Below are 24,715 nucleotides of genomic sequence, written 5' to 3'. Positions count from 1 at the left end.
GTCATAGAACCCAGTAATGTCAGAGCCAGGCATCCCGTGGGGGCATCTAGTGTTGCCACTAACTTTGCAGCTTGAGGTAGTGTACTGTCTAGAGAGGCAAATGACTTGTTTAAGATCACCCGGCAAGTTAGTAGGAGCCCGGACTTGAGCTATGTCTCCGTGCTCTTAGTACAGGGTTCATTTATGCAGTGACATGAATGTGAAGTTCTAAATGCAACAGTCAAGTTCATGACTGCAAGGACTGTGGCTCTCAAGGGCCCATTCTTTGGCCCGTTCTTGTTTAGTCTGCTGTGTGAGTCTTTATTGTGTACAGATGGACCATTCTTTCGAGTGCAAAAGCCTGCTGTTTTCTGCAAGACTTTTCATACGCGGAGCTACAGAAATAGTGAACAGTGTTTAGCGCCTAGAGACCCATGACATGCAGAACAAGCAGATGAAACTTGTTGGGATTCGAAGTCCCGATGAACTTTGGAGGTAAGTGTGGATCCCTGGTGTCTCCCTCTCCCACCCCTTGCCCTAACCTCCAAGTCCCTAAGGGGAAACATGGAGTAGGAAGGTCCCAGGCAGGGCAGACGTGTCACTTTCTGTAGGGCATAAATTGAACTTCACCTCCATCAGGGTATCTGGGAACCTTTGCAAGAACTGCTTTCCCCATCCACTGACAATGACCACGGCCCCTGGAGGAGAGAAGACACAGTGAGAGCACAGAGGCTGCTGGGGCATTTTCGGAAGGTCGCGTCTTTCAGCCCCTTCGTCCTCTGCCTGTGGAAGAAGGGCTGAATTTGCCCCTTCAGAGAAAGGCAGCATGGTGGGAGGAGGACTGCTGGGTTGGGGGGGTTATCTGCAATAGAGGTCTGGGCATTTGTTTCTATGAGTCATTAACTGGTTTATTTGTCTATTCTCTCACACTGCCAACTAGCACGGAACCGAGGCTCCATGAGAGCAGTCATCTCCTCTATCTTGTCCATTGTGGTATTCCCATGCCTACAACAGCTCTGGCACATAGGAGGTGCTCAATCAATAACTGTAAAAAAATGAAAAAGTCTAGCCACAATATGCTATGCTGCTTTTAGCAAACCTTCACTCCTCCCTCCCCTTCTGAGTCTCAATTTCCCTATGCATAAAACGAAGAGGCTGAACTAGGTATTCTCTAACTCCCCCATGCTCCAGCTCTGATATGCTAGAAGTCCATGAAATTGGCCAATCTCAGGGTGATGTGGAAAAGGGTTGAGCACTGATAGAGCACTTATTTCTTCATTTGAAAAAGAGCCTAGATCCTGAAAACAGCGTTGTGCTTTAAGTTGAAAAACCTGGATTGCCAGCCCCAGGTTTGTTCTTACAAGCTGTAGCTTGGGTAAGTCACTTCACCTTGCTGACCCTCAGTTTTCTCATCTGGAAAACGGGACTACAATACCACATCACAAGGCTTTTATAAGTAGTAAATAAATTAATGAATATAAAGCAACTGAATCAGAGCCATATCCATGCCTTTCGTATTGGCTTACTTCCCCTAAATACTCCTCGAATTTCATTCAGCAATTTTTTAAAATAACTTCTTTGAACTAAAGGCATTTAGCTGTGACATGGCACCACTGAATTTAGAATAGAATGAAAAGGAAACCAACAGCCCTGCGTTGGACTCTCATTCTATGTTGGATACATTTGAGTAAATAATTTCATTTAAATATCACAATCACCCCATGGGGTTTTATCCTCAGTGTGAAGGTTTGGCTTACTTCCTCAAGGTCAGTCAACTAGGAAATGGCAGCATGGAGATTTGAATTTACCCTGGTGATTAAGCTATTGCCGCTCAGCTCCAAACTTACCTTTCTATCCTCTGCTTTGGGTGCTACAGATGAGGCTTTGAAATGACAGTTCTGCTTTGCCGGGGGGTGGTCCTGAAAATAGGGGGCACTCCCAGAAGGCTTGCCATTACTTCGGGCATCACCCTAGCGATAATTCCTCACCAGCAGTGGTGGTTGGCTCCAGCCATTTTCCCTAGCACTGTCAGCTCAGGGCCCCTTCTGCAGGAGTCTGGGCTCCTGCTCCACAGGTACCCTCTCTAAGCTTCGATGGTCTCTAACTCCAACCTCTTCCCTTTTGTTCCCTCAGCCCCAGGAGTGGTAGTTTCTTCCTGCAAGTACTACCGCTATTCCTTCAGCATTCCCTCTTTACTTCTCCAGTTCTCCAGGACCCTATATTAAATTCTCTCTGTTACAGTAACTCGTCTGGTTTCTGTTTTCCTATCTGGACGCTGACTGATATAGTATTCACAGTACTGACTAAGCTTGCCTGTTTACTATGTGCGTCTTTGGAACCAGTTCTGACTTAGCTGTTTTATGGGAGGCAGCGGAGGAATCACGCAGACACTGTCAACTGGCTCTGGAGAGCTCCTCGTCTCCAGGGCTCACCAATGCTGGAGACGAGGAGGTCCCTGCTGTTCTGCAGAGCTGGGATCTGGGGTGGGGAGGGGTACCTTCCTCAGGGGGCCTCTCAGGTAGACAGATGGGCATCACGAAGTCATTCAGCACCGGGCCCTTTGACAGCTCCACCAGAGCCACGTCATTCTCAAATGTTTTAGGGTCATACAGGGGATGGAGGAAGATGTGTTTGACCGCGAGATGCTGTTCAGTCTCATCTGACCGGAGCCTCCAATGCTTGCCTGGGCAAGAAGAAGGTACGTGAGACGAGGAAATAATGGAGGTGCAGAGGACAAGGTCACACACACCTTGCTCCCTGTCAGCCCCTGTCCCATCCAGCCTGTTTCCAGCCTTAATTCTTTCACTCCCCTTCATACCTTTTCTTAGTCATCCTGCCTACCTGCCCTTCCCCACTCATTCTCATGGGCTCCCAGCTCTGTCTTTGTTTATGAGCTGATCTCACTGCCTTATAATGCTCATTCCAGGGCTCGTTTCCACATGTTCAAATCGTATAAACACCCTTCAGTGCCTGAGTCACGTGTTGCCTCCTCCACCAGGCCTCTCCGGTTCTTGATTTAGATTTTTCAGTTAGAAGCCTTTTCCCTGACATTTTATCTGTTGCTCTCCTACAGAATTTACTGCTTTCTTTCTTATAAGAAAGTAAAGGTCTCTGTGTTCATGGTTTATTCCTTTATTAAACTGTCAGCTCCTTGTGGGCAGGAACTAGATCTTAATCATCCCCGTGTCCTAGATCCTGGCATAATGTCAGCAGGTAAGTATCTGTTGAACTCATTGAATCAGCTGGTGGTCTTGATTTTATAAAGGGGAGGACAGGCTTGGTGTGTATGTATATGATCTGTTGCCAACCATGGTTTTCTAGAAGCCTGAAGCATCTTTGGAAATTATCTAGACCAGCCTCTTTATTTTACCTTAATATAATGTTTATTATAAAACACCGAGGCCTAGACTTCAATGACTTTGTCCTGGTCCCACCACCTGGAAATCATTGCCTTGGGCTTAGACCCAGGTTCCTGGACTCCAGTCCAGCTTGGTCTTCACCCTAGGTGTCCTGCGCTGAGAAATGAGTGAGTGGACACACCCCATTCCTAGAACCACACTGGCTTCAGGAATCAACTTGCCCCTCACTCACCCATGATGATTTTGAAGTCAGAAGGGCTGAGCAGGTATACGTCATACAGGGTTGGGTCCTCTGGATTCAGAGACTGGTGGAGGCAGTGAGCTGCAGTCACAATCCATTTGGAGCCTGAGAACAGAATTGTACACACATGGCCTTGCATTGCCCCGTCCTGCCTCCGACTGTCTCAAGCTGAGGGCCTACCCCAGGGTACTGCTCTCTATTACATTTCACAGCCCCCGTCCAGACACTCATATCCTAATCTGAGGATGAGGAGGTAGATCTGTGATTGTATCTGCCTATTGCAACCAAAGCCTACATATCTTAAACAGGGTTTCAGGGCTCCCTTAACCCCGTGGGGTTGGGGACACCCAGACAGCCCAAGGTGGGTCCACGGAGCTCCTGGGACTCACTGGCCACCCCTCAGACTTTGTGGTCCCCATCAACAGCCTCATTTGGAAACTTCTTAGAAATGCAGACTCTCAGGCCCCATCTCGGATCTATTGAATCAGAACCTGCGTTCGGTAGGAAAATCTGGGGATTTTAACAAGATAATTCCCATGCACACTAAAGTACGAAAAGTACTGATTTAGTGTGGTGCTTCTCAGCTGTGAGCGCACATTAGAATCATCCGGGGAATTTAAAAACAAAACAAAACAAAACACATTGTGCTTAGGACAGATGCCAGACCAGCTAATTCATGGGAGTGGGGCCCAAGCACAAGTATATTTTAAAAGTTCCACAGCTGATTCTACTGCTACCACTGCTCTGAACATAACTTCTCATTGTATAGATACAGGTCCTGAGGCCTGGTGTCAAGCAGGGATGTCTACGGTTACCCGGAAGGTTAGTGGCAGGCCAGGGCCAGGGCCTGGGTCTCCTGACGGTCAGCTTAGAGCATTTCTTGTGTCTCCACTGTATTTGCCCCTCAATGGACAAGTTCCTGCCCTTTTGTTAGTACAGGGTCAGGCTTCAGTTCATCCTTTGGAATGGATGGCAAGCCCATAAATAGCTAAACCCAGAGGCAGAGCCAGGATGAACCAAGCAGCAAGAAAAGCACCAGGAAGAGGTACCTTTCTGGAGCAAGTTCCAGGCTCTATTTGGTCCCCTCAGTGTCAGCTATGTGCTCTGGTTACTGGGTTCTGGATGGAACTGCACATAGATCAGCTGGAGGCATTTTTGATCTCTGACCATAGCCAGAGGCTGTTGGCCGAATTTTCCAGGTAGAGAAAGTGGGATGAGGTAGCCAGGTAGAAGAGCCTGCCTCAGTGCAGAGCTCTGGCCGTTTAGATGAACCCAGGAGTGTGCAATGGCCAGTCCAGAGATGCAGCTTTGCTTCCCAGCTCTGCAAATACTCTGAGTCCCTGAGCCAGACTCCCTCTAAGCAGCCTTCAGTGTGGACACTGCAAAGTGGTACTTTCCCTCCTTCCTCTTTCCCTTAGCCCCTTTTCTGCTTTCTCTGCTCTCTCCCATCCCTCCCTCTCTCTACAAAACGGAATCACAGGAGGAGGAGATTCTAGATTAGGAATGTTGTACAGGGCAAAGCATGAGAGAGAACTTGTAGTTTGGCCAAGATAGAGAAGCAGATTCCAACATGTTCAAAACAGAAGTAACAGGGAGTAAACGTGCAGTAGATACAGTTAGCTCTCTGTATGTGCTTGTTCCAGATCCAGAGATTCAACCAACTGTGGACCGAAAACATTAGGAAAAAAGTTACATTGTTGCTGACATGTACTATGTAGTTAGTTCTAGGATGGTTGCTTGTATACTGAACATACACAGACTTTTTCTTGTTGTTATTCCTTAAATAATACAGCATAGTAACTATTTACATAGCATTTACATTATATCAGCTATTATAAGTTATGTAGAGATGATTTAAAGTATACAGGAAGAAGTGTGTAGATTACGTGCAAATACTAAGGCATTTTACATAAGGGACTTGACGTCTGCGGATTTTGGTATCCAGTGGGGTCGGGCCTGGAACCAATCACCCGAGAACACTGAAGGATGACTATACAGTAAGCACTGAACATTATCAAAGTTAAAAACTCAGGACCCAAAATAGCTGATTCTTAAAACTGTGGGCACATAATCCATCTCCTTTACTCACGTTCTAGCAAAACCGGCAATGTCTGGTGATGTAGTCTCTCTCCCTCCATCTCTCTATCTGCTCCCCCATACTTACCATCTCTCTGCTTCTCTTCTGACCCTTTCTTCACTTTTGGTTCCTCCCTGTTTTTCTGTCTCTCCTGATTTCTCCTCTCTCTTGGGTGTCTCGTGACCCACCGGTCTCTCTTCCTCTTGTCGTATTTGTTTCCTTTTATTTTCCCCTTAATCTCTCTTTAGTTCCCTCTCTTACTTTCCAGGTCTCTCTCGTGTTCTCTGTCTCTCTTTCTGTCTTCTCTATATTTGTCCTTCTAGCTCTGCCTCTCTTTTCCTCTTTCCCCTTCTTTTCCTTGGTCCTCGCCCCTGCCCACTCCCCACAGGGCTGCCCCTGTCCCACCTGTACTCATTCTCCAGGCCCCTTGGGGAGGACTCCATAGAGTGGGACCATGCGTCTTTGTGTTAGTGGGAATATAACGATCAATTTCTTGGCAGAGGAGGGGTAACTCCTGTTGCCGTTTCACATACCCCAAGGTGTCTAGACTGTAGCCCTTGTCCAGGGCTGGTGCCTCCCTTCAAGGATCCCTGATGAGGCGTTGTCCTCACCTGAGTGTACCCTGGAGGAGGTGGTTCAGTGAGAGGGGAGGCCTGCAGCCCAGGAGTAACCCAGGCACACACGGACCCGTCCAGGCCTTCTTCCTCTGTGATGGGATCAAATCGGAAACTGGCTCGGGACTCTAGAATGCTATTAATTTTTCTTATGTTGTTAGAGCTGGAATGGACCTTAGATTATCCAAACCAAACTGTGGCAGGAAGATGTGTCAGCCATTCCTTTCCTGCCCTCACTCCTTCTCCCACCACATTCAATCCATTACAAAATTCTGACAGTCCTATTTCCCAAATGCTTTTGAATCTGCCTCATTTCCATGTCGTCCCCTGTCCTTATTCTGAAGCTAATGACTTCCTCCTCCACTGTTGCAATAGCCACTTCACTGAACAACTGGACTCCGGATTCTCCCTCCTTTCAATCCACACTGCCTTTGGAGAGAACTTTCCAGAACATGCTTATAAACCTGCAGCAGCATTCAGGATAAAATCTGAATTCCTAAGCAGGGCATTCAAGGCCTTTGTTAATCTCCCTTCCCTGACTTCTCCAGGGTGAGTTTCCTGGTTCTCCCTGATCCACAGCCCTGGTACACCCTGCCTTTGAGCTGCAGGTAAATGCCTTGTGCTGTAATCCATGTTTGAGGGGCTGACTCCCTGACCCTTCCCAGTGTCAGAGACTGACCAGGACTCAGTAGGTATTTGTTGACTGAAGGAACCAGCTAGAACAGGAACACATGTCTCCTTGCTCCAGCTAAAGACTCTGTATCCCACATATTACTTCTGGGCCCTGCTACCAGTGTGGATAATGATTCTCAATGATGAAATCCTGATCAGTCTCAGAAAGAGGGTCAGGTCCCTTTACTTCCACCCTGGCACCTAACCCTGGTCCCCCATCCCTTGCACCGTCTCCTTACCTAGAAGGGAGCCCCCACAGAAGGGCTGCCCATTCAGGTGCGACAGCATGGCAATCCAAGGTGTGGTGCCCTTTACAGCCGGGCGTCCATTGAAGATCCTGGCCATCAGCTTCCGGGAAAACTTGGGGAGCCCGCACACTGCAGCCAAGGGAGGGAGGGACACATCACACTCTGGGCTCCATCTTGCCCCTTGCCAGAGCTACCAGCTCATCACCTTCTGTAAGGAACATCTCCCAGCATCCATTGCCCCTTCCGGTGATAGCACGCCAGTTTTCCTCTGGGATCCACTCTTCTCCCATGCTTAGTCCATATATCCTGACTTGGAGTGACTTTACCAACTCGGATTCCAGGGGTAGGAAAGTGACCCAGACCTGACTAATTAAACCCTCTCATCCTCTGGTCCCAACAATTGCTCAGAGATGGGAATGAAACCCTGGCCAGGGCAATGAGTCTGACTTGGGAGTTTTGCTAAGCGTATTGGAGAAAGAGAGGGCCTTTATCAGATGGGGTTGCTAAGCTACTGGCTATAAGCCCAGGTATGCCAATGATCACTTCATGGAGAACCTGCTGAGAATGATGCTACTAACATAGAAAAGTGAAGCTAGAAAATGAGGAGTGATGTCAGGATGGCCGAGCGGGCTAAGGCGCTGCGTTCAGAAAATGAGGAGTGAAGCAAGAGAGAGCTTGTATCCTAATATTTGAGCTCCTTGATTTAACCATACCTGAAGCCTTTTGATATAGACTTTTCAGCTATGTGAGCCTATAATTCACTCGCTGCCCACGCCCTCCCCCCGAAACTGTTTATATTGTGTTTCTGTCACTTAAAAGGAGAGTCCTGACTAATAAACAAATGTCATGCTCCATCCACAGGGATCTCTTCGCCTCAGAGAAGCCCTGCCTCAGGGCCTTGGGGACTGAATACCCCTCCCCGCCCCCAACCAGTGACTGCCTGCTTCATACTGTGTTTCCATGGACTTGGACTCACGGACACAGCACACACGAATCTTACAGCTGAAGCCCTTGGAGACCATCTAGGCCATCCCTCCATCACGCAGCTAAGGAAACTGAGGCCTAGAGAAGTGAATTGACTTGCCAAAAGTTATCCTGTAAGTTAGTAGCAAGAGTCCATTTCTAGGTCTCCTGACTTCCAACTCGGGGCTTTTCCCACTCTGGCCAGTACCACTGACTCTTACTACCTATGTGACTTCCCAGAGCCCTCATCCCTTAAGTCTCTGGATCCAGCTGTCACCAGGCTGCTGAGTAGAGCTGAGGAAAATCTCAGATGTATGTGCTGCAACTTTGCCTGCCTCTTGAGCATCTCCGAGCATCATCAATTCTACCTGCTCTCAGCCAGCTGCCCCAAGCTGACCTCCTGCCCCCATTCCCAGAGATGCTCAGAGGCCACTGAGTAAAATCTCCCCCAACCAACCCCTCTCCAACCTGCTACCTCTGTAAACTTGCTTCTCTTCAGAACTAATTCCAGGCTTTGGAGCTCCTCACTTCCAAACTCTTGGGGACCTGGCTTTGGAGATACTCACCCCTCTCCTGTATCACGCATCTCTCTTTTCTCTATGTGTCCAAAACATTTTAGAATTCTCATTCTAAAATCAAACTTCCATTTTCCCTGCTTCCGTTCATTTCAAAGTCTCTCCTCCTCTCATCCATAGTCAAGCTTCTGGAAAGAGGAGTTGATACTCAGTCTCCACATCCTTCTCTGTCCTTTGGGGATAAATTTGGAGGAAGTGCCATGTTCTGCACAAACTTGGAAGCAAAGTGGCCATTTGAATATTTAATAGCTCCACAACCACAGATGGAGATAAAATGGCTCTGGGCCAATAAATGGAACTTCAACAGTGATATGTCCATGTACAGGGAGATACAATTTGAAATTTTATCTCCTGTATTTTCATCCCTAGGAAGTCTCCTTGTCCTGTGACTCCTGACTAGTGAAGCTGGAGCGTCTAGTCTTTTAGGTGAAGCTAGATACAGCTTTGACTTTTGAGAGAGCAAAGCACAAAACAAAGTGTAGAAATACAAACTTTCATTTGAAGAGTCAGGGGTTGTAGTAAAAGACTTGTATGTTTCAAGAAACCAAAACCCAGAGAACTGAGCAAAGACTTTTTACTATAAGATAAGGGAGGATGTAAGGGCAGTTTCCTGCCTCAGAAAAGAGGTAAAACCTAAAAGAAGTCTGGAGAAGGATGGAGGGAGGAAAGTGGGGAGGGAGGGAGGAACGGAGAGAGATAGAAGAGAGAGGAGGAGGAGGGGACAGAGGAGGAGAGAGGGAGCCTTAGGGACCTTAAACACCAGCACCTGGCCTGCCCCCTGGCTCCTCTCTCAGAGCTGGCAGTAGTGACTGGGTCCCTGTCCCTGGGGCATTCCAGTCGGAAGCATTCCTCTGGGCTATCCTGTGGCGTTTGCACTATTGACTACTTTTCATCCCTCTTGACACTCCCTGGGATCTGAAGCATATTTCTTCCTGTGTTTCTGATCCCTCTTTTTTGTCTCATTTCTTCTCTCCTTGTCTCCCAAGCTGCAGATGGGGAAATTGAGGCCGAGAAAAGGAAAGTGATTTATTAAAGGTTATACATGTTGCTGTTTCCCTTGTTCAGCCTGCCTTTCCACCTTTTTTCCTGCAAACTTCCAGCAGATAATACCATCGCCTCCTATACCATCATACCTCCTATACCCTGTTGGATTTCGACTCAGTATCTCTAATCTGCCCCCTGCTCTGAAATATTCGCTCATTAAGTCTCCACCTGGGTGGCTCATAAACTCTCCCAGCACAGCAAAGCCACGCCCTGGCCTCCACTCTTCACCCACCTTCTCCCCTTTGTTATTCCAGATGTCTGCTGGTGTCTGCACAGGCCTCATCCTTGTCGCCTTGCTCTCCTTCAACCCCCATATTCAATTAGCCACTAAACCAGCAAAAAAATCACCAGGAGAAGCAGAGAGTAATGTGTCTCCTCTGCTCCATGTCACAGTGTGCTCTCCGTGTGACCTCATGACACTTCAGTGTCTCAATATGTCACAACATACAGTCCAACTGTCTAGGGGAAAGTAAAAATCTGAAATGTCATAGAACACAAGACATGATAATACTTGAAACCTGCTAAATACAAAGTGCAAAACATAACTTAGGATTCTTTCAGTTCTCAGTAGGGTAAAAAGCATGACATTTTCATTCTGACACAAATTCCAAACAAAGGCACAGCAGGAGTGCATCCCTAGGACAGCCCTTAGGAGCAGGCTAGCTTGTGCCACCCTGGCACCTGCACTATTTCTAAGCCCAGACACAAAGCCCTGTCCAATGCACTACTTAAATGTTTTTACCCGCCTCTTCCCCCACATCTGCACTGTCACAGCCCTAGGTCTGGTGGGTGTTCACCATCTCTCTCCAGAATGGTTGCAGTAGCTTCCCAATCACTCTCTCTAGCTCAGTCCCTCCCCGTACACCACTTGCCCCACCATGCGGCCCACCCTCAGACCTGCTGATTCAGAATTTCACAAGCATCCTAGGTAACTCTGATACACCTGAAATTAGAGAATCACTAGTTGCAGGATAGAGTGCAGACATAGCGTGGCTTTCGAGATGCTTTCCCCTCTGCTTTAATCCCCATTGTTCACTCCACTCATGGCACGCTTTCCTGTGTAGGCTTCGTCCACTTTGCCTGTCCTGTCCCTAGCCCAGGGCAGTCTATACAACCTCTCTGCAAAGCTCTCCAGATCCCCTTTCCTCTGTATGGATTTCTTGCTCTCTTAAGTTCCCCTAATACTGCAATCTCCACTCCTCTTGTGACATTTAACTCCTTTTGACTGTGTGAGACCTAGATGTACATGATCTTACTTTGCATGCTAGTTTAAACTCTTTGAAGTCAACGGCTTGAATAGCAGGCAATGCAATGTAATGAAGGAATGCGCAGCCTCTGAGAGGGCACGTGTCAACAGCCACCCCCATTCTTCATCACCCCTTCTTGGATGATGTTGTAGATGACAAATTTGTACTTCTGCAATGGGACAGGTTTTGGCTTAATGAGGGGCCAGTTTCTCTTGAAAGTGTCAAAACAAAACAAACGTCAGCAATGACCAAACCCCCAAATGGAGGCTGTTGCTTTTCCATGGAGGTTTTATTTCCACTTTAGAACACTGACAGGAGAGACAGAGTGCAGAGGCACCTTACAGAGTAGTGAAGCTTGTGACATAATACATACAATATATAGCATCCTCTACATACACTTCATAGACATAGGAGTGTGGTTTCATGAGCCAGTTAGAAAAGTGGGCACTTCCCATTGTTCTCTTGGAATCCCACTCAGGGACTTCTCTGGCCGCCAGTCTCTGATGGAGAATCACAGGACAGCCAGCTCTGGGAGGCGATGGACCGTCAGCCCCTGAGGGTCAGGGTGCGGGCAATCAGAAGCACTGAGTGTTGGAGGTGGAAGGACCCTGAGGGGGATCTAATGCCTTCCTTTTACAGATGGGGAAACTGAGGCCCAGAGAAGGAAAGTGATTTGTTAAATGTTATACAGCCAGTTGGGGGCAGAGCTGGGACTAGAGCCCAGGACTCTTGGCTCTCTCTGTCTCTTCTCATTGCCTTTCATGGGCAAGTCTCTGCCTCCCCTCACTCTGGCTTCTGGAAGCCGGAGGAGTGCTTTTCTCTGAACAGCCACGTTGGGTGAATTTTCCGAAGAGCTCAGACCCTGTGCAGCCTGGTGGTGTCATGTCACTTGTAACATCCTGAGCCCATTCTTCTTCCATTTTCTCGCCCCGAAGCACAGCAGGGCACCATGTAGGCTTTCTCTTTTTTTCCAAGCGATCCAGGTGAGTCTTCATGCCTGGGGCTGGGGCTAGTAAACCTTTTCAGATGATGCGTTTCAAGGCTGGAAGGTTGCGTGGTGCTTGTCTGGAGCTGCAGCTGTGGACACACCATGTCATCAGCTGGTATTTGAGTGTAACATATGGGTCCAAGTGACGTATTCTGAGTTGACAACAGGAATTTAACAGGACTGGGGAGCCTCCCACTGCTATTGTGTCCCCCCCAGTTACCCAAACCTTCCCAGCTTTCTCCTGTCCTGTAAAATTCCTTCAGCAGGGAACTTGAGGGCTAAGGCCTGGACTGCAAGAAGCTTTGGGGAGAGAAACCCCAGGGATAAGAATACTGTAGCGGTTACACGAAGAGAGAGGGGCTTTCAGGCTATGATCCTTGTCTCCCCCACACTGAGTGGTTTTCTCCTAGAGGAGGGACTAGACTTCTCTGTGCTCAGAGGGCAGAACTGGGAAAATATATGGACTCAGAATTCAGCTCAATGTAAGGAAACATTTTCTAACAATCAGGCCCAGTTCTACCAACATGGGGTTTGATAATTGAATCGGAGTGAATAAGGTCACTGGGTAAAGCAGTCCCGGAGAGGAGTGCTAGGACTGGCCCAGACATCTAGCTCCCTCGTATTGCTGAGGACGGCAAGGCCTGAAGAAGGGAAAGGACTTGCCCAGGGCCGTGGACCCAGGATTCTTGGGTAGAGACTTTCCCCTGATACCACACTGCTGCCTCTCGGGGTCCTGGGGCTGTCTCAGGAGGGTGGGAGCAGCATGTTCCGTTCCATCTAGTCTGGTGAGTAACAGGGAGGGTGCCATCAGAAGTGTGTGGGCAGCCTCAGCTGGGCTGGGGCAGGGCAGGCAGGCCCTGAGGAGGTCGGTCAGCTCACCGCTCCACCTGGAGCTCTCCCAGACCTTGTGGGGAGCCCAGCTGCTCCCAGACCCAGTCCACATAGTTGGAGACCTTCGTGTAGACCCCATAGACCTGCTTGCTGCCACATTCTTCAGGGCCCCCCCAGGACACCAGGCCTTGGGCCACCCAGCTCTGGCTTAAGTCATCAAGGAGGACAAATGCCCCGCCGCTGTCTCCAAGGCATGTATCCTTGCCACCCTCATAGTAGCCGGCACAGAACATATTCTCAGTGACACTGTAGTTGCCCAAGCGGGACTCATAGCTGGTTTTGCACTCAGCGTGTGGTACCACGGGTAACTTGACATACTGCAGGATATCTGACAAGGTCCGCGTGCCGCTGCTGATGATCTCATCCACTGTCACATTAGGATTGGAGATGCCCCAGCCAGCCACCAGGCCCAGCGTGTGGGGCGCCGGGCCTTCGGGCTCGGGCCTCGGCAGGCAGATGGGCATGATGTGGGGTCCCAGTGGCACAGGCTCCTGGAGCTGTACCAGAGCTATGTCGTGGTTGTAGTTCTGGATGTTGAAGTCTGGGTGAAGCACCACTCGGGCAGCTGAGCTGTTGGCCGCCCCCGATTTGTCCCGTATGTCATGCAGGCCCAGGTAGACAGTGATATGCTCCTTGGAGACCGGGATCACTGTGTTGTCTCTGCGCTGGGAGCGCAGCACATGGGCTGCCGTGAGGATCCAAGACTCAGAGAGCAGGGCCCCACTCCCAAACCACTTGTCGTTTGGCACCCTCGAGGTATCTTCCACCACGATGAGGGCCTGCCAGGGGAAGAGGCCGGGCTCAGCATTCCGGCCCCCGATGATCCGCTTCACCAGGTTTGGCAGGGAGCGGGAGGGCTGACCACACACTGTAAGGAGAAGGGAGTGGGGACAAGAGACAGAGACTCGTCAGGTCAACCATGGGAAAAGAGTCAGCAAAAGAAATTCACATCTCACCCACTGTAGATTATGCCACCAAGGGACCCTACTCTACATCGTGAGGCCACACTGGCCTCAGAAAGCTCTGTGCAGGCTCTTATTTGGCCCAAGTCTTTCTAGTCTGGCCGTGCTGTAGCCAGGGCCATCTGGGGAACAGACCATTTCATGTATGGGACCTTCACCATCTTGAACCATTTCTAGCAAGGATCACTTTTGGCCTGGACCATCTTGAGCCTGGCCTCTCTTTGGCAGGGATCCCCTTTTCCCTTTCTTTTCTAGAAGGGCAGCTCGTATCCCAGACATAGTCCATACTGTAGGTGCTTAGAAAATGTGTGAAAATCACAGGTCATGGGATTTGAGAGATGGAAGGAAACTAAAAGACCACTTAGCAGGACAGAGCAAACACTGACCTGGGAGCTAACACACCTGAGGCCTTGACCTGGCTTTTCTCTCCTAGGTCCTTTGTGACTCTGGGTAACTAAATTTCCCTTTCTGGATTTCAATTTTTTATCTTCCTAATGAAGCTATTGATCAAGATGATCTCCAAGGATACTTTAAATTCCAAATTCCTTTGACTTTTATTTCATTTGCCACGGCCACCGCCATTTTATAGGTGAGTAAACTTTCTAGCGGTTAAGTGACTAGCCCAAGACCATAGGGCTAGTAAGGTAAGTAGCAGGGGCATAACTAGATTCTCAGATCAATGTCTTTTCCTGTATGTCACAATGACTTATTTCATGTAAAGATCATGGTCACGAGCCCTCTAACCTTTTCTTCCTTAGCATAAAGGACTCATTCTGTGAATGGATACCCAGGGCATTGAAGGTTAGGGAAAGGTGGCATAATCTACAAGCAATGATGCGTGGGCTCTGTGCTGAGCCACCCATCATTGCACCTAGGAACCTTGTAGTACCTTCAAGGGAAGAAGAAAGGTCTGATCAAACTTCATTCCACCGAGCTGTACCCCGAGCATGCACATGCACCGCCAGCCTCCTGCGGCCAAACACTTTTGGCTCATCAGCAGAGGGTCTTCAGTACCAGCCCCCCGCTGGCTAAAAACATGGGCCCTTCCCAGCATGGTTTTTAGGGCTGGGAAGTAAGCCTGGTATGAGTGTGGGCCTCCTTTTGGTTGCAAATGGCCAGGCTACATTTCTGGCCCTGGAAACCATCAACAATCCTTTAAAGACCAAAGAGCATTTGAGTTTTCTTGGCAACTTTGGGAGGTCAGGCTTTCAGCAAACTAATGCTTTCCAGATGCTCTTCTTCCTGATGCCAAATGCATTTTACATGATCCTGAGGCACCCTGTCGTTCATCCCAGGCCAGATGTGAGCTAGCATTTGCTAATCCAGATGTGGCTTTCAGAGTTGAAGGCCAGACTCCCAATTACAAGCATCAGTCTACAAGATGACATCTCAAGGCAGGTTTGGGATCAGTCCTGCACAATTTATCTAGTGCCCAAAGGCCCTCATCTGGTGAGGGACACGCCTGTGGCTAGTCCATGGTCACAACAAAACCAGTGCCGAATGGTGCCTTTTCTCAACCAACGTGCCAGTGGCATACCCCAGGTCACAGAATGTCAGAATTGGGGAAGCTTGGAGAACGTCTAATTTACAGATGGAGAAACCGAGGTTCAGAGAAGGCAAGTGACGTGCTCAGTCATTAGTAACAGAGCTAGAAATAGAGCCTGTTTCTTCTGACTCTAGCTTCATTTTCGCCACTAAAGTTTGTTTATCTTTTTGATATGCTCTTGTCCTTTTAAGAGGTTGGGAGTGCTCATGGGAAATGGGGCTATTCTTTTTGGCTAGTACCATTCTATATTTAGTTTTTCCTGGGACAAGGGAATCTTCTTGAAATTCCATATCTTCAGCTGTGCTGAAGCCAGACTTGGTCTCTAGAAGAGTGGAAGTACTGAGGGAGGACTCTTAAAACAAATATGTGATATTCTAGAATTTTGGGTTCATGAGGATAGCATAAAATGCAATCATAATCAAGAATGGCTCAGCATTGCTTGTGTTGACATCAAAAATCTTGGGCTCACCTTCCAGCTCTGCACCTAACTTTCTGTGGGTAGCCTTGGACTAATCATTGTATCTCACTGATCCTATTTTTTCATGTGTAAAATAAGGGGCAAATAATATTTGCTTAACAGTTTTCTTGGAAAGGTGGATATTATGATGCTCAGTGAAATGGCTTTCTCCATTTTGCCTTGCTTCTGGGTTCAATCTCAGTATTTCAGGAGGAGAGAATTTAGAAATCTCCGGCCTGGTCCAGTGATACACCATAGTTCTACCCACCACGAGGTGTTACAAGAATTTCATGACTCATTGTACCAAGATGCTTTCTATAAATATAGAAGATGAGGACTATTAAAAGTTACAGAATGTCATGGATCACATGGTCCTACTCCCTCACTTTTGAGGTAAGGAATGCTAGTCCCAGAGAGGCGACGTCACTTACCAAAGATCACAATTAGGGAATGATAGCACCAGGACTAGGACCCAGGCCCCTAACTCCCAGCTCAGCGCCTCTTCCCTTTCCAGAGGTTGCAACATGGCTTCCCAGGATGGAATCCACCTGCAGGAGTGTTTTCTTTGGCCCACAGAGTGTTTTAGCAAAATGAGGATTTGACCCTCCAGTTTGTCAGAGCTCCACCATTGCCCATCTTCTCTGATACCTCAACTGTGCCCTTGGATGTGCTCCTGGCTAAGCCTAAGTGAGATGATGGGGATCAGTAGAGTGTGGGTGGGTTGACCTTTTCCCTGTTCCACCTGCTCATGAATTCTTTCTTAGGCTAAGGCCTTCCTAAGTGATGTCTTCCTAGCCAGTCTTCACCCTTCCACTCCTAGACAACCATGTGAAATGACTTCCTCCTTCTCTAGGATCTCATAGCTTCTGTGAGGACCCAAACTGATTCACAAATGCTGGCACTTTCTTCAGTTCTTAGGTGAGCTGATAGCCTTTCCATTTTAATGTCTAACATCCAGAAGCCTACTGAGTGATACTGAGGGTTACTAAAATATGCCAGTCTAATGAAACACTTTCTCCATCTACCAACACTCGAATTAAGTAAAATACAAGTGCCCCAACATTTAATCACACTGCAAAGCTCCCATGGCTTCAAGCAAATGCAGACAGAATCAGTGCTGCTTCTGAATGTTATTTTGAATGATTGTGTCTTTCAATTATTGCTATTCTTGCTTTTTTTAAAGTGTAAATTTCTGTGTGGTGAATATTAAATTTAATTTCTCGGGTTTGTTTGTTTAACCCTGCAGTGTGCATATAGGGCTATGGTTTTCTAATAAGTTGATTTGTATGTGTGTGTATATATATATGTGTACATATATATATACATATATGTGTGTGTATATATGTATATATGTATGTATATATATGTAACAATGATTATGACGCAAATCATCCATACTTTTCATACTAACACAGATATCCACAAAATATCCCCTAAATCCATATGCACAGTGACACCCCCTGTTACCACAAGTCTTTTCTCATTTTAAAGTGTGGTCAGTAGGTGAGCCATGGGGAGGCCACAGTCAGTAAGACTTGCACACATTGCTCTTTGAAAGAACTCCTTACTCTGTCCTACGGTTATTTGTCTGATGTTGTTTGTTTTCTCTACAGTAGTGAGTGCTTGATGATGGGGTGCTCAGTTTCTTGATTTTCCCAACACGCACAGACTGTGTGGGATGAAAAACCTGGTGTGAAGGGAGTAGAACTGCAGAGAGAGGAGACAGGAGGCTCTTGAAGCGATAGAGCAGGTGAACATAGTGGCTGGTTGGTTTGAGGTATGAGGCTGAGCTTCTCTGATCTTTGACCCTCTGAAGGTGTCTCTTAAAAAAAAGTCAAAGCACCATGTCACCCATTTCCCGTTCCATTAACAGCCAGAGCACCTGCCGCCCGAAGGCCTTGGATGGGAGACCTGGAGGTAGAGGACTTGAGGGTGAGGTACCTGGCAGGCAGATGGGTTGGTCTCTCCCCAGGACTTCATTCATCCAGACTCCTTGGGCAGAGCAGGTATATATGCCTGGGAGAGTGAGGAAAAATTGGAGAACGTGGTTGGTTGTTAGCACATTGGTTCTATAGATCTGGGTTCTTAATTTCTGTATTGTGGATCATTGCAAGTCTTCCAAATCATTTTTCTGATGCCTTTCCCTCTAGCCAGTCTTCTCGGCAGCCTGAAGCCTCTTTCTAAAATGAGAATCTGACCGTGTCCCACCTTTGCTCAGTGTCACCAACAGCTCCCCGTTGCCTCAGAAACAATCACCACATGCTTCAGCATGGTGTCCAAGGCTCTGCACAATACGACTCCTGCTCCCTCCCTCCCGGCCCTGCTCAGCCCTGGCGGACACTTCTCATTAGTCACACAGGCCTTGATTCACACAGAGCTCTGTGGTGCACTTGCCCTTCCCTTTCTTCTCCACTTAACAAACTCTCATCTGAGACTTATGGTAGCTCTGTGAGCTATATCACTGCTCCCTTTTTGAAGTGAGAACTTGGAGGCTTTGAGAAATTGGGAGAATTTTCTTAGTGCCACTCTGTAGCAGAGCAGAACTGATAGGCCTTCCCATCTCCCTGAGGGGTACTTCTCTGTGGGAGACTGTGAGTGTGGGAAGGAATGCCCTGTGGCCTAGATCTTGGGGTGCAGGTCTGAGCCAGGGGGAGACAAAACATGTTTTCAAGTGTTTCACCACCTAATTCCTCCCAAACCGTGGCCAACTGACTGTCCGTTTCAGCCCCCAGCACAATCCTGAGACCCATCGGATGTGAGGTGGGAGGGGGCTGATTCAGCATACGGGTCTCACCTGTGATATTGTGGAACATCTTGTAGTAAGGCTGCTGGCAGGAGTATCTGATCTCAGATTTGTATGTGGTGAGGTTGTTCCCGGTGGAGAAGGTGATCAGTCCATGTTCCAGCTCTGCTGGGGATCCACATTCTGCAACTGAGAGAGGAAAGAGGGAGATCCCTCAATTACCCTTTGCTGTTCTTGGGGCCCTCTGGTGGGTCTGTCTCATACAGATGTGCAGGTTTTGTACTACACACAATTCAGTAACCAATGCTATAGTCTATGAGAATGGTGCCCCAGGGGTTGTGGAGGGTGCAACATGTGTAGTCACCAGGGGCCCTGCTTTTGGGGTCTCTCCCATCTACTGTGTGGTCAACTCACCTGTCCTGGTGTCAATTTTAGGGCAAGGGCAAGTCTGCTGAGATTTAAGCAGACTCGTCTCTTTCCCACTAGGACCCTTTCCTTGACTTCCAGTTCTATTATGTAACCCTCTTAGCCTCTTCTGCCCAAGCATGAAGCCTGTGGCTCTGCATGAAAATTCTGGCTGGCATGAATAAAAAATATTCAGTTCTTCCAGACCAAAACACATGCTGAGAAAGAGCCATTAATGTGCTCACATTGGAGTTTGGCAAAAACAAAAACAAAACAAAACAAAAAACCAAAAAGCAAAAGACAACAAAAAGAAACCCAACTTCTACATGAGTGCACAGCCCCACCCTGCTGGCTCTCTGCAGGCACAGAAGTCAGGAGGTAGGGTCACGGTGGATCAATTTTTAGTCTTCACCTGCTCATTTTCTCTAATCATTGGTGGCTGGACATTGGGGCTCGCTGTAGGGTAAGACCAAAGATGCCTGTTCCTCAGAGGTGGTCGTAGAAGAGATTGCCAGTCCAGTCAGGTGTTAGAGGAGTTGTCAGCACTGATAAAGGTCAGTGTAAGTCTGCTGGGAGCCAGGTCAGAGGCTGAGGACCCAGATTGTGAATGTCTCTTCATGGGCCTCCATTGGTTCCTAAGGAAATCCTAACCTTAGGTTTAACAGCCTCCTCCAGAGTTGAAGAATCATAGAGGAATCAGAGAACTTCACAGTTGGAAAGGCACCTTAAGGCGGGCGATCTAGAATATCTTTACAGATGAGCCCAGAGAGGAGACTTGACTGGTCTAAGATCATGCAGTGAGTTGTGATCTGAGAACCAGACCAGACCTTAAACTCAATTGTTTTGCTTTTTCGTTTGTTTGTTTTTAAGAAAACTAAACCTATAGTTCTTAAGGATCTGTTTTCTAGTTAAAACTGCCTATAATCAATATTAGCTGGGCAGTGGAGGACATTAGCTGTCAATCTTCTGATAATTTTGGAGGACTGCATTTCAAGACCATGGTAGAATTTCCAGTTTCTGTCTGTCTGAATTTTCACTTTGGGTAACAGAGAGAGGACAATTTACCCTGAGGCTACTCAGAAATTGTGATTTTTAACTTTAGGATTCCAAATTCATCTGATTGAGCAAAGAGTTGTCTAACTTAAAATATAACTAACTCCAAGGCCCTCCAGGATGGAGCTGAGGGGGAAGGATGGGAGTAAATGCAGGTCCCTCCTACCCACAAGGAAGGAAAAGCCAGGAGAACTGGTTAATGTTTTATCCTGGCCTTCAACCCCTGGACATTCCATTTCCATTTGTTTTGATCACCCAAAGTAGACACACTCTTCTACTCTGTGAGGAAAGCATGGGAAGGTTAGCACTAGGAAAACAAGAGGTGGTAATATTTATTCTTTAAAGCTATCATCAATTTTTAATGTATTTTCCTACTGAGTCTCAAAACAGATGTTTCTTCCTTTTTTAGGAAATGCATTGATTGGTACCTGGATCTTGGTATTACTCTTGTCTCCCTTAACTTTGGTCTAGGAGTTCATTTTGCCTAAGGCAGCCTCAAGACCTGATACCAAGTTTCAGGTGGAGGGATTCCAGGATTGGTCTTAGACATGGGTAGATAGTCAGGAACTGAGAGCCTGTTATGTGGCCAAAAATGGTGGGAAGAGATGTTTCTGGGTAGAGGGCCTGCTTTCACATTACTACAGAGAATTAACTTTGCCCGCTGATAAAGCTGGTCCTACAACCATAGAGAAGTGCTACATAGTGGAAGATAAAGGTCACTTCAGCTTAGGTAGAGTGCACAGGGAAGGGGTACACTTTCTTCCCAAGGCTACAGTGGCAAGCAAAGAACCATGTCTCTCTGTGGCCTAGAGACGACTTCCCTTTCTGAAGGGCCTAGAGCAGCTGCCTGGCACAAAGACACTATATCCAGACCCTGAGCTAGTCTATTTTTTTTTGCTATAGGAAGAGTGTCATGCTTTTCTCTAAAACTCCCTGTGCCCATTTTCATGCTCTGGAATCAAAGTGCCCTCTCTTTCCTGTTTCCTTGGCTTCCCTTTCTCATTATTCTCTAGAACGGGATGTACTACCCCATATCCCATCTCCACTGTCACCTCTTGCTGCCTTTATTTACCATTAAGACACATCTTTCTTGACCTGCTGTCTTGACTATGCTTGGCCACAATCCAGGGGCTTCCTAGAAAACTCACAGTTGGCTCACTCTGGTGCGCAGGCCCTAGGGATGGCCTGCCCTCCCATCCAGCTTCGTCTCCGTCCTTCCCCTCATTGTACTTATGCTCCAGCATCACAGACCCTTTACTGTGCCTCTCTCTTGCCTACAGTTTTCCCCACAGGGGAAACCCTGTGTGTCTATGCTCTGGCCATCCTCGAGGCTTTGATCAAATCTTGCTTCTTCTTGAAAGCCTTTTCTCATTCTTCTAAAAAGATAGAGCTGCTTCCCCTTATTTATTGATTTCTCTCTGATGAATGCATCTTAGGTTGCTTGGTATTGCAATTATTTGGATCCACATCAACCCTCTGCCTAAACTGTGATTTCCTCTATCCCACTGAGTACACTATCTGTTATACTTTGTGGGCTTAAAAATAGTGATTCAACTGATGCTCGTATTTAGTGACCATCCCATGCTCTATCTCAGGGACACCTCTGCCCTAGGATGGCACCACAGTCCCCAGACTATTCCCTGTCTACCGTTGCAGTGTTCTGTCCTCCTCAACAGGCCATTTCATCATCAAATAGAATGAGGAGTCATAATGCAATGCGGTGGTTCTCTGATATGTGTACCCAGATTTTGTTCAGGCTGAAACAGATTCCCAGCATGCTGGCTGCCACGCCACAGCTCTCTTTACACTGCTCTTTATGGCCCAGTGATGTGCCATGGCACCAGGGCTGAGGAACACTGCTTTCAAGTGTGATACCTATCTTTTGAAAAACTTTAATCAGTGAATTTTCAGTAATGTAAAACTTGTAAGCCCTAGAGGAAAGAATATCGGATGACAGAATCTCAGCCCTGTGTTAGGTAAAGGTGGAAGGGAAACTTTGGGGCACGAAGATACATCTAGATTCCCTAAAAATCCATGCTATATGAGTTATCCTTAGTTTTACCTACTCATGGTTGTTCAGAAAGTAGCAACAGGTTAAAATGTTAAAGTCATAAAGTCATAGGCATTCTTGCCTATGTAAACTTGAAGTGTACAGTGGATTAGAAGCCAGGACCCACTTTGACCTGGTCAACGCTGTGTCTGTAGGACCAAAGTTATTTTTCCTTTGAGAAGAATACAGTCCGTTTAGAAATACTAAAAAAATCTCTCATTGTCTCTTCCTTATTTTCCAGAGTAACATCTGAGTAATGGCTGAACCCTCAAAGGAGAACTGTTCTCATACACGCAGGAGTTTCAGCTGCTTGAGACAGTGTCGCCTTGTTCAGCGTCCATTCTAATCCGCACGGAAATGGGAAATGGAGTGTTGGCAGGGTGGGGAGGGGTGGAGTAGCTCTGGGACCCCCGGGTCTCGTGAGTGATCCATTCTTGGCTGTCTGCACTGTGTGGGGTCCTGTCATTCACTCTGTCACTTGCTCTGACTCGAGTTCGCTCTCCACATCCATTTCGGTTTCTGCCACCATGGTGAAGATCAAAGAGGGATCAAGTGGTACAGAGAAAGGAAGCAGAGAGACGAAGGAAGAGAAAGAGAAGAGAAAGAGAAAAATTAGCAAGCAAAGCAGAAACAGTTCACGCAGGAAATACAGAAATCACTCCACCAGAATTGATTAAGAACGCACAGTTTAGGTACAGCCAGTGTGAAGGACAGTTTGGGATTTTGGAATTTGTACCACGTTGAGAATTTGTACAGTCATAAATCCTGGCTCATGAGGAGTACAACTTTCTTCCCCTGGAGCGAGCTTTGTATTCGTCTGGCCCAAACCCTCATTTGACAGATGGCATTCAGAGTGGAACAGGACTTGTCCTGGGTCATTACAGCAAGGTGGAGGCAGGGACAGGACAATAACCCTTAATTTCTACTCCCTGTTCCAGTGAAAGTTTACTCACAGCACACATGAACTTCCTATCTGTTCCCAACCCCTTTCCCCACAAATCCCTGGGGACTCTCAACTTCTCAGTTTTATTCATCTTTACATCTCTCCTAGCTCACATGTCTGGGACAGAGTTGCTCAATAAATACCTACTTAGTGAAAGAACAGAGATGCTCAATGTGTCTGAATAGGGATTTCTAACAGCCCTGATCCAGGCTGTGCTGGGACAACCAGATCATATTAGGGAGAAAAAAAAATATTCTTCTTTTCTTTGGTACAAAATGACAGGCATTCTTTTGCATACGAAACATAAGTCACAGAAAAAATGCTATCAAATATAGTGGTACCTTACTCTATCGATGCTTCTGTTACAATAAAAAATGTGTGTGTTTCATCAGGGAAAAAAACTATTATTAAAGTTTCCTCCTTTCCAAAAGGATGAATGAGAGAAGCCAAACTTCTTCCTGGTCACGGGACTGGGGGAGGGGAAGAAATTAGCTTTTACCTATTCCTGGTGCTCCACAGGTGTGATATGTACATTAAGATGGCTAGTCCTCAGAACAACCAAGAATGCAGGAAACTGAGGCCAAAAGACTCTTGAATAAAAGGCTTAGGGATTCTCAATTGGGAGAGCCTGAATTTGAATCGAGAACTTCCTGATTCCAAGGCCACATTGTATCCTCTACATCTCACATCCTTTTTTACCTCCTCCTTCCAATTGCTCCTTTGCTTTGTATAGAACTCAGGGACACCACTGCACATGAGCCACACGTTGCAGGAGGTGGCAGATGTGTCTGCCAGCATTTGAGTTCCTGCACGTCTGGACCTTGTCTTTTCCATCTGAATTCCCTATAGACCTCTGCACAGACATCCAGTAAATGTTTGTTGAAACTGTTTGTTGAAGCCATAAAATGTCCCCCCTTTACCCACATTGGGCTCTGGCTCCGGCCACCTCGTCACATAAAAAAGCAAAATTAAAAACAAACACACTGTGCTCCAAAGTTCTGCTTGGGATTTGCCTCAAGGGAGCCCCACCCTGACAGTGTCCTCTCGGGGCGGTGGGAATGGATCTGCCTGCCCACTGGATCCAGGCATTTAGGAGAAGGGAACAGGACCCCATTCCAAAGTTTATATGACGTCATGAACTAAGGGTGGGCAGGACTAACTCTAATTCTTGACATCTCACCTCTCCATTTTAAAGTAAACCCTCCTTCGTTCCCTCCCTCTCTCCTTTTCCTTCCCTTTCTGTCACCATGCCTCTGTCATCACTGTTACCACAGAGGAGTTTCCTAAAATCGTGGTGGTCCTTATAAGTTTTGCATTGAAATCACCTGGGTAGGGGGAGAGGGGTGGTAACTGGCAATTTGTAATTTTACAAAGCTCACTAAGTGATTTATATGGACCACATTATTTAGAACCACCAGGATATATTTTGGAATATTAAAGCTAGTCCAAACACCTTATTTTACAATTAAGAAGACTCCTGTCCATGGTCACAGGGTAGGTTAGAAGCAGAGCCAAAACAAGAACTCTGGGTCCCAAAAGCCATGCAGAGCTGTGTCCCCTGCTTCTCACATGTCCACTGTGCTGACCCCACAGACCGAGCTGTCCCAGAAAACTTAGTGGGTATGGCTGATGGCCACGTAGAGACCGGCAAGGTCACT

The 24,715-nt window shown here is 47.3% G+C and overlaps 1 protein-coding gene across 5 annotated transcripts in view; it reads right to left on the bottom strand.

Annotated features, from left to right (window-relative positions):
- The window catches only part of MASP1 (MBL associated serine protease 1), a 66,519-nt gene that overhangs the window by 6,000 nt on the left and 35,804 nt on the right, over positions 1-24,715 (bottom strand). For 2 of the 5 annotated variants that reach the window (XM_081071624.1, XM_081071623.1), the window contains 3 exons: positions 18,658-18,795; positions 17,805-17,879; positions 11,298-13,766 (listed from right to left, as the gene is read on the bottom strand). In XM_081071624.1, the coding sequence (XP_080927750.1) occupies positions 12,883-13,766; positions 17,805-17,879; positions 18,658-18,795 (1,097 nt within the window). In that variant the 3' untranslated portion in view covers positions 11,298-12,882. Of the gene's footprint in view, positions 1-609; positions 678-2,476; positions 2,663-3,570; positions 3,685-7,181; positions 7,320-11,291; positions 13,767-17,804; positions 17,880-18,657; positions 18,796-19,426; positions 22,634-24,715 lie in introns of those variants that run through there. The other 3 variants (XM_081071622.1, XM_081071621.1, XM_081071625.1) reach the window with 3 other exon arrangements.

This window comes from Rhinolophus hipposideros (genome assembly GCF_964194185.1).
Source record: "Rhinolophus hipposideros genome assembly, chromosome: 2".
In the NCBI taxonomy this organism is placed as follows: domain Eukaryota; kingdom Metazoa; phylum Chordata; class Mammalia; order Chiroptera; family Rhinolophidae; genus Rhinolophus; species Rhinolophus hipposideros.
This window is presented reverse-complemented; position numbering and strand designations above follow the sequence as displayed.